Source organism: Seriola dumerili, unplaced genomic scaffold (genome assembly GCF_002260705.1).
Source record: "Seriola dumerili isolate Sdu_G_001 unplaced genomic scaffold, Sdu_1.0 BDQW01000465.1, whole genome shotgun sequence".
Lineage (NCBI taxonomy): Eukaryota > Metazoa > Chordata > Actinopteri > Carangiformes > Carangidae > Seriola > Seriola dumerili.
Genome location: NW_019174720.1, coordinates 822,784 through 832,921, shown reverse-complemented (window position 1 = coordinate 832,921; position 10,138 = coordinate 822,784). Strand labels below are relative to the sequence as shown.

General features: G+C 39.3%; 1 protein-coding gene across 2 annotated transcripts; it reads left to right on the top strand.

Moving 5' to 3' along the window:
- The first annotated feature begins 1,347 nt into the window (after window positions 1-1,347).
- tmem170a (transmembrane protein 170A) lies at window positions 1,348-7,835 on the top strand. Of its 2 annotated transcripts, none has more exons than XM_022763033.1 (3): window positions 1,348-1,486; window positions 2,944-3,114; window positions 3,851-7,835. In XM_022763033.1, the coding sequence occupies exons 2-3, from the start codon at window positions 2,946-2,948 to the stop codon at window positions 3,979-3,981; spliced, it is 300 nt and encodes a 99-aa protein (XP_022618754.1). In that variant the 5' UTR covers window positions 1,348-1,486; window positions 2,944-2,945; the 3' UTR covers window positions 3,982-7,835. The 2 variants fall into 2 exon arrangements, with proteins under 2 accessions (XP_022618754.1, XP_022618753.1); XM_022763032.1 differs by having other exon boundaries at window positions 1,348-1,590.
- The last annotated feature ends 2,303 nt before the right edge of the window (window positions 7,836-10,138 follow it).

Sequence of the window (10,138 nt, the reverse complement as noted above, 5' to 3'; positions counted from 1 at the left end):
TACGGTGGCCTGATGGTGTTACCTTGGAGGCAAACCAGAAACGGCAGCCACTTTTACACAAACATCATGCTATATTGCACATGCTTTGCCTTTACTATCATCAAACACTGTGAGGTGTGACGTATAACACAACAATTGGCATCTTTCCTGCACGTCGACCCGGTTCTGTGACTGCCTCCGCTACCGGTATAAAGGCAGAACAGCAATGTCCACATCCACTCCGTGTACACACCTTTTAAACAAAAGGGGTGAGGTGGAGTAAAAGCGTAACATTCCCACCTTAAACAGGCTGTGTAAAAGGGGCACAAAGCTTTTCGGTTGTCATTCTACCAACTTAAAGGAAAACACCAGTGTTCATGTGTGTTGTACAGTATCAGCTTGTTTGACACTCAACACAGTCAAAGATTGCCGCAGCTCAACACCACGATATTTCTTATATTGCTCTAAAACAGTGGTTCCCAGCCTTTTCCAACTCATGGCTCACTTGAAAATCTCAAAAATGTTCAGAGCACTTTTCATTTTAATGGTAACAATTGAACATTCAGGATTAAACTGAAAGCAGCAGAAGCTCAATTTTTATTTTCTTGTTTGATGGGTGGGTAGTCACTTGTTTTAAAACATTTAAAGACATAATTAATATATTATTTATAATTACATCTTTTCACTGAAATTGTGCTGTTTGGCTAATGATTTGTCAGCCCAACCACTGCTCTAAAAAGTTACCTGTACTTCGTAATGCTATTGATTGAAGCATTTTGATTATGAATTCTGATTGATTTTGAATATTTTGCATCACCCCAACAATGATTATAACTGACAAGAACAATCGCAGACAAATCCAGTCCAGTTGGACATTATTATACTGATTTATCTATTTCTGTGGTTTAACCACAAAATCCTCACAAAGACATAAAATAACAAATATCAAAATTTGAAGCCGTTCTGTAAGTAGTGAGTGAAACAAATATTTTTTGTTCGTAAACTTGAAATTACAAATTCTAAGAATGGAGATTTGCACTCAGGTTAATAATGACCTTTCTTGTGTCACTCAGGGTGCACTGTGTTTCACCTGCATGCAGAGAATGATGGGTATGTTCCCTGGGTTCAAACTAGGCGGCTTACAGATCCACCCTCCACGTTTCCACCTTTAGGGGGCATTCTAATAACTTGACCTCTATCGTTAATATGTGCTCTCCTTAATTAAACACTATTAACTCTGCAGCTCTACAGTCCTGCCTTATATTTGCTCTGGTTGGAGCTTATTAGGGGAGCCCAACGCGATTCAGCCTGACAGACAAGAGTCGGGGACAAAATCAAATGTGACGTCAAAAGAAGTTGTGTTGACTGTTAGCCGGGTGCTAGCTAGTGTTGCGTCGAGATCGAGTACTGGAAAATCCCTCACCGCCCGTGTCCCATGGTTTTCCACGTCTGCTGGACATCATTCACTCATGCACTGTCCAGTATCAGTGTGAGAAATGCAGGACAGGTATAGCGAGATAGGCTTTGTCCAGCAAATACTCGGTTTGAATTTAGTGCCGAGAAAAAATGGCACACAGCGAGGCAACGACACATATCTCAGCGACTTCTCAGGTGGGCTAATGTTTGGTAGCTTGTTAGCTACACGGGCTATATATCACTGCTGACATACTTGGCCGAAATGTCGTATTGTGGGGAGGAATGCCTTACGTGTCTTCTTTTTAAATGTTGAAATTTGCTCAATTCCTGTGAATATGTATCTCTATAGGCTAGTTGTTGGACGCTTGTTTGTACACGTTAGCTTTGTTCAGCTAGCCAACTTCATCCTCAATCTCACTGTTCTAACAATAATCGGATTTACCAAGCGATGGTTAACAAACGTGTGGTTTTATTTCAATAAACAATATCAAACATGGTCAAACGATGTGTATTCACGTTATGTAAGATTGCATTGCATTTAACTGAGCTATTGTCGGTGTATACTGTAGGAAAGAGGTGAGGACGTGTGGCTGTCCATAGCTTGTATTGAATTAGCAACAAGTAAATTCTAAAGCTTCTGTCTAAAGCTTTTCTTTCATTTAGTTTAGAAGTGTGTGGTAGTCGCATCAGTGGAAGAGAATGACACAGTTTAACGTTTTTGTGTGTTGAGGTTTTATAGATACACTAGCAGCACACAAGGAGACAACAGACAATAGCATGAACAAGCGAGAATATAATTCATTACAGTAACACTGCTGTTACAAAGCCTACACTGTTCGGTGTACAGTGGCTCTAACAGGTGTGGAGTAGTTGTCACGACTTAGTCATGTATTACCATGGGCTATGGTTTGGGAGAGTAATATGAGCACATAGTGTAAAGCATTAATGTAATGTACTAACTTCTACTGTGTTGGTGTGAACATTTTGAAACGATTATTCCGGTGATTAACACCTCAGGGCTAGACTAGGACTCAAAGGTAAAAGTTTGGGAGTGGTCTTAACCTGGAACTTGAGTCTCCATCTTAGTTCCATCACAACCTTTCAGATTCTCCATGTGTGGTAAAATCCTGGAGGTGTGAACAACATTCCTCCTGAAGATAGTCCCCTTTTGGTGTTTTGATGATGGAGGTTGAGAGCAGTGTCTCACACGTTGGTCCAAAATCTTAAGTAGGTGTTCAACTGAATTTTGATGTGGTGACGGTGAAGACCACAGCATATAATAAATCATTTTCATACTCATCAAAACATTCACTGAGCCCTCGTCACCTGTATGGCATCATATGCATTCTTTATGTAGCCACAAATTTATTCAGGGTCTCCTACAGTTGCTGAACTTGTGTTCTCCATAGAGGAGATGCAGAGAGCTCACATCACATCAATGAATAATTGAATGATCTGATTAAAAGGCCCCAGTGCCTGTGAAACTGTACATGATTTGTACTGTTGTCATGAAGTGATGTGTGACTCCGTGATCGTATGTTTGTCCAGAGATGTGGTATGGAGTGTTTCTGTGGGCTGCGGTCTCCTCTCTGGTCTTCCACCTGCCTGCAGCTCTGCTCTCCCTCGCCACGCTGCGTCAGCACAAGATGGCCCGATTCATGCCCATTGCCATCCTCCTCATGGGCATCATGGGACCAGTTTGTGGGGGGGTCCTCACCAGTAAGTAATATGTGTTTATTTCTGCCTGGATTATGTTTAAAATGTCCTCAAGTTTTTCTTTTGGCCTTTTCCAGATCCAAGTCTAAGTCCTGCTCATACCAAGGCAGATCAGATCTGGTACATATATTCTTAAGAAGACACAGTATTTTTAGGTCATAAACATCATTTCATCCTGAAAGAAGTTTTTGTGCATAAGATCCTCATTAAACATAATAATAATAAAATAATGTTTGAATGATGAATGTTGATCAGGTGTACTAAAATAACAGGTGTAGCCTCTAAATTTGGTACAAGAGCTATTTAATCCTAATACTGAAGTTCCTGGTTCAAAACTACTAATTTGATTATCTTAAATTAGCAGTGTGTCAGAGTGAAGTCTCTTCCCTCACAAATGATCTTTGATGAGTGATCATTTGAATTTACATGTGGGTGAAATGCAGTTGCAGGCTGAAGTGGACAGTAAAGAAAGGACCAGCATTTGATTAGATTTATTTTAATCAATACTCCAGTATGATACGCCTGGAACAAATCTTGACTGTCATACATTAGTGATTGTGTCACAATTGTTTTGATGACCTATTTATCCTTCTTTTTTTTTTTAAATTCAGTTCCATTTTCCTTGAATTTGATGGAAAATAGTTCATGGCTTAAAAACACTGCTAACTTATCAGAAACCAGGTGGAATTCAACAATAAAGATGTTCAGTTCTTCTGTATTGTTTTCTTATGTCCTTAAGGTGCAGCCATAGCAGGTGTGTACAAAGCAGCAGGGAAGAGGATGATGTCTTTGGAGGCACTTGTCTTCGGGGTCGGACAGTCGTTTTGTGTCCTCATCATCTCCTTCCTCAGGGTCCTCGCCACCCTTTAGCAGAGCTGAGGCCCGTCTGGCTGCACCTGATGCTGCTGGGTCAGTCTGACACCAGTCACACTGTCTCATGACGGGACCTGACTTCTAATGGTACAAGACTAGATGCTGGCAGATCCTGGGCCGCATCTAAACCAGCCAGACCTGGGACATGATGTCATTTACTACTGATGGACCAAGACCAGGACCAGGACCAGGACCAGAGCGGATTTTATTCCACTTTGAGAGAAAAAGCAGTGTGTGAACTGAAGGTGTGTGTTAGGCAGCACTAAGACTTCTGGCTAGCTGTTGAGCCATCTATATGATGTCCACTGTAGGACAGCTGCATACTGCACTCACATCACAGGGCAAACACACACTACATAACAGTTGAAGCTGTTTATTTAAAAATCTAAAATAATCAGTAAGTAATGACTCATTGAGTTTGCAGTTACTCCTGTATGTGAAGCAGCAAGAGGCTGTTCTCCCCTGCTGCTGGGGTACAGGTTACCATCAGGATGACACTTACCTCTCTCAGGGGCTGTGTGTGTGCGTGTGTGTGTGTGTTAGTGTGTGTGTGTCCTTCTGTGTGTGTCTGTGTGTGTGTGTCTGTGTCTGTCTGTCTGTCTTCCACTGACAGTTTGACTCCATGCAGTGACTGCAGAGAGGCAGAAGAACCGGCAGGCTGACAGGAAGATAACAGTTATATGCAAGATTCTGGCTTTTTTCCTTGAGGCCTTAATTTCTATTTTCCAACCTCCAAAGTGGTGTTTATCTTTATCTCTCTCTTTGCTCTTTTTGTTTTTCAAATCACTTCAAGTCTTAGTGCCTGTGTGTTACTGTCAATTCCAAATTAGCAACTACATGTTTCCTTCTAGCTTTCAGCTAACCTATTTTAGACAGACATATAAGTGAAGAGGGTTTTATAGATCTCAGTCGTAGGGCACATTTTTGTAAATGCAGACTAAAGAATGTCTCCTCAGCTCATCTTGGTTTGTTAGTAAGTTCAGAGTGAATCGATCAGAGGTTTGAACATGTGGCAGAAGGATGCTCTGATTTCTAACAAACCCAAAATTGAGAGGAGCTTTAGATCTTCTCTCTTTGACTGATAGTGTATTTTACAGGTGTGTTATTTTGTGACACTGAGCTGATTTGTATATATTTTAAATTATTTCCAGGTCTTTGTAGCTTTTTGAATCTTTATGACCAAATATGAATTGCTCTTTTGTTTTTCTGCACTAAATGTGAAAACGGCGGTTCAACACAGTGTCATCCCCTGTAGTTTTTTGGGCTCATTATATTTCCACGGTCTCCCTTTGGTGACAGCTTTTAGTTGCTTTTGTATCAGATATGAATTTACAACCTGCATATACAGACATAGGTAAACTCTACATGTATTTGTTTCTGTGTGAGTCATTACTTAGTAATGATTGAAAACTGGCTTCTGACACACTCACCAGAGATGTATTATTTATTGTTGGTCACTTTGATAGTGAATTTACTACGATTTTGATTTAATATTTAATTTTAGTGTTTTTAAACAGATATGCAGTAATCCAGTAAACACAGTAACTGCCATGTAAAGCACCTGGAGCTTTTCAGGGTCTGGGGCCCTTGGGCAGTTGCCAGCTTCACCCAGTCAGAACAGAAACAAGACACATGGCAGCAATCCAGGTAGAATCTGTGGAGCAGTTGAACTAATTTTTGCTCTGTCAGATCCTTTTTCCTTTCAAGGTTTCTTGTGATTCTGGTGCAGATTCTGAGTGTTTGCACATGACATTCCCATTGGAAATGTTCTGCTTCATTTTGCCATAATGATCCCATACTGTAATAGAGGTCATAGAGCATATCTCAACATCACCTCCTGAAGTGTCATCTGGCATCTGGCATTGAAAGGTTACCTGGAGACTAGTGGGCCAGTTTTTATGTTATGTTTGACAAGGGTTGGTAGCCCGTTTAACTCATGCAAAAACAGCAAATCAAATCATGATCTGCTCAAAGAAATTCTCTCCAAACCACAGATGGCTTGAATTCTTGATGTGTGGCCTGTACTTCACTGGTTACACTTCCGTCCAACAGTAAATTAAATTTGAAAGGATAGTTTCACAGTGCATGTAAATATGCAACAAATCAAAATCAATCTAGAATGTAGAATTTTTGGCTGGAGTTTAAAACCAGGAAAGGCCATGATTAAAAGATGACAACACTCTCACATTGTAAAGACACAAGTTCACTACCACTGGGACCAACAATGGGACAGGAGATGCCTCTGGACAGAGCCCACCAAGATACTTTTCTTCTTGTAAAAGATTTTGGAGCCTGGAGATGAGAAAATGTCCTGCCACACCAAACCACTAATTTCTAATTTTGCAATTACAGTGAAATTGAGTTTCTTTAAAGCTGTGGGAAGCTCAGTGTGTTCATCTCACTGTACATCTGTTGGGAAGTGCTCAGTCATTTGAGGGGCGGTAAATGAAAGTATGTGTTTTTGTTCTTACTAAGACTTGGTGATTGAAGCATCTGAAGGTGATGCACAAACTAATGAGCCTTGTTTGAAATGAAGTCTTGTTAAGCCCTTGGCCTTTCTGTCATGCTGTACAGTTTTTTATGGTTGTGTAATGCAGCTCTCTGAGCGTGTGTTCTCTGGGTCTTTTACAGCAGCACACAACTTTAGTCTGGATATTTTTCTTTTATGTGTGAAACCAATTGGCATCTTCATCAGTCTGGGAGCCTGTGTGCTAATTGTAAGCACTGTAACATCTACCTTCTCATCCTCTCATCTGACTGTACAGACATTTCCCATGTTGTCTTCTTGTGTTGAGAGAAAAAAGTTCATAGGTCAAAGCAAATGGTTTTATGTGAACTGTTTAGGCAGCACTAAATGTCCATGCATCCAAGCTGACCTGTCTCAGGGCAAACTAAGTTCAGACTCACCCTTTACATCAGACTCCCTGAGGGGTTGAAGTTCATTCTTGGAGCTACTTAAAGCAGAAGGATATACCATACATAAAAATGTGGAGTCAAAAAATGTTAAGCCAGAAAACTAAAAGAAGCTTAAGTAACACTAATAAAAACAACTGCACATAGTTGGTGCATAAGACTTATCAGCCTATTCCCACTAAGAAAAGAAAGGAAAATGAATGAACACCAAAACTCGTGTGAAGTCAGATTTTGGAGATATGTCTCAAACATAGACCAAGTCAGAATTGAGATATTTACTCTGTCAGTCAAGAACAACCACACTCAGTTAAACTAATGCAGTCTAGTATAGTGTCTTTGCAGTACAAGGACAAGACTGTAGTATTAGACTGCATTAGTTTTATATTGGTGTGCCTAATAAACTGGCTACCAAGGCATGTCAAAATTTACACATTGGATTGTTCATAATTATAGTAGTGTTAATTTCAAGTTTGTCATAACTTGTATAATGAATCTCTATTTTGATTCTTTTCACCTCATAATGTTGATTTACCATGAGATTTTTAGTTTTGTCTTTCCTTAAATGTGATTTATTTAGTTTCTATTTTCCAGGCAGAAATGTGCTTTGATACTGGCCAGTTGTTCAGTACAGTTTGTTTTGAAAAGAACTTCAAGAAAAGAGAGTCAAGAAACTCACAACAGGAATTGATGTGCACAGAAAACTGGAAAATGTCATCTGATTTCGCTGTAGGCATGTCAGATGTATTAATGTGAGTTATCTCTGATGGACAACCACACTGTCAGAAGTGCCAGGAAAAGTAACAACTTAATGAATAAAATTACAAATGTCTTGGAAGTGCTGAGTATCTGCTGTAATTTATTTATTTCCAAGGTCCACATTCCTGGACCAATTTTCAAAAGGTTTTAAAGTTGATTTTACTAGAGTAAATTAAGTGCCATTGGTGAATATTTTCATAAAATAAAAATGTTTCAACTATAAATGTGGTGGTGTTTCTTCTTCGTGTGCATTACTCACCTCTAGTGGTGGCCAGGTGGAACTGCAACAACACTAACAACATTTAAAGTTACACTCTAACATTTCCAAAAACAACTAGACCTATGTTGTATATGTTGTTGAGTTGCGTTCTTACATTTTCCCAAATGTTTCCATCAATTCTCAAACCAGAGAAATCTGTGATTTTAATCATGGTAACGCTCCGTTTCATTGGTCACCTGTCAATGACATCATATCCTCTATGATCATGTGTCAGTGTGTTTGTCTGACTGAAGCTCAACACTGACTTTTATCTAGTTTTAAGCCACATTCACTTTTTACAGCTTGGTGGTTTTCAGCTCTATATTTGAAGCAGATGAAGGATTTTAGTCGTCGGACGTCTGGATCTGAAGTTATCAGAGAAACAAGCTGAGGAAATGTTAGACAGCTCAGCTCCCAGCTGCTGGAGACGTCCTGTCCTGTGTCACTGAAGAGTGAGTGAGTGACGTAACACACATTGCGGTCTAGTGTGATCTGACAGCATTCTTGTATTGTCCTTTAGCCAAGTTCTGGTAAATCAGATGTCCATAAAGCCAATTAAAACGGCAACGACTGACTCATTTTTACTGTAGGTTTGGAACAGTGAAGCCGCGCCTAATGCAGCCAGGTACTCTGTCCACAAGTAAAATCATCACAACCATCTGAATTTTCAATTAGGCTGGCTACTCCATGTCCTAATGGAAAGCCCTGCATGTTTATACAAGAGAAGTGACTAATTCAAATTTAGCTTTAATCTCTTTATACAGATTAATGACAGTCAATAAATATAGTTTTCAGCATCTTGCTGATACATAACAGTAATAAAAAAGGGGATCTTTTTCTTTATCTGAGAGGTTAGCTTAACTTGTTACCAGGATAGTCACTTGACTTTGTTTTGGTATAGCTTTTGTTAGATCATCCAAAAGTAGCACTGAAGTCTGGCATTTTCTACTTCTTGAAAAACAATAAGTTATTAATAAATTGTTAATAAATAATAATAATGAATAATAAGGTGCCAGAGTGTATAAAAAAAAAGTATCAATGAATAATGAGTTCCTTTTTTTTCCGGGTGAAGATCCCTCCAGGTCTGGGCCTTCCTTAATTCCCCCTCCATGTGTAGCCACATGGATCCCTAACTAAAGTATCACAGGCGCATATTAAACAAGTGATGCATTAATGAGGAAAAATGAGAAACTGTTTCAACATCACCTTCAAGTGAGAAAAAGAATAAAAACAGTGCCAGGAGTTAAGAACCAGAACCTGGTAGGGAGCAGGTGCGAGGCCCTCCCAGGCCAAAGCAGCCAGGGCTGGGAGTCTGTCAAAGTAACAAAGTGCTATACAAACAAAAACAAAGCAATAAAAAACACAGAAGTGAGGCAATGTGTAGTGCATAAGTATGTGTTAAATCAATGAGATCAATGGTGCCACAAAAGAAAATGAAACCAAAAGGACCAAAGTTAAAATTTAAATCAATTAAAAGCTGCTTTATACAGGTGTTTTGAGAAGTGATTTTAACAGGTGCAACGACTCAGCATGCCTGATCTTTAGATCTTTAGATCTTTAGTACTACTTACTTAGGAAGAGGTAAGTGATAAGATCCATAGTAAAATGTTAGGGTATAAACATGATGATACTTTTGCATTAAAAGGCATTCTTTTATGAACTAAATAGTAACTGAGAAACCTTTTGACTAACATATAACACTGCTTTTACAACCACTGCATTGTTTATGTACAAATATAAAAAGAACTGAAGTGTATGCTCCAAGCTTCTTTTTACTCAACTTAGACCTACCATTACCTTTGGTCAACAGATAATAAACAAAAACAAAATACTGACCTCTTCCAGGTTTCCTGTAGATCCAAGAACTTGCAGTAATGTGGACATCAGTGCACCATCAAAATCCATCACTTCTCCATAGTTCACCTTTTCTCAAGCTTCAGTTTTTCAACTCCATCAATGGTTACGCTGGTTTTCAATGTGGGAGAGCACCAGAAGACAGCCACCGATAACGACCAGCAAGTGCAGTGTGTTATATCAAATGCAACTTTAGATTCCAGTGAAACATTTAATCCAATGACAGAGCATGTCTAGGACTTTGCCCATAAATAAGAGTGGAGAACTGTCTGAAAGTGCATGTTCAAAGTCCTATATTGAAAGTATTCAAAAATACTCAAACCTCAGCCATGATAGACAAGCCCAATAAAGCATCTGCAAAGACCACATAGC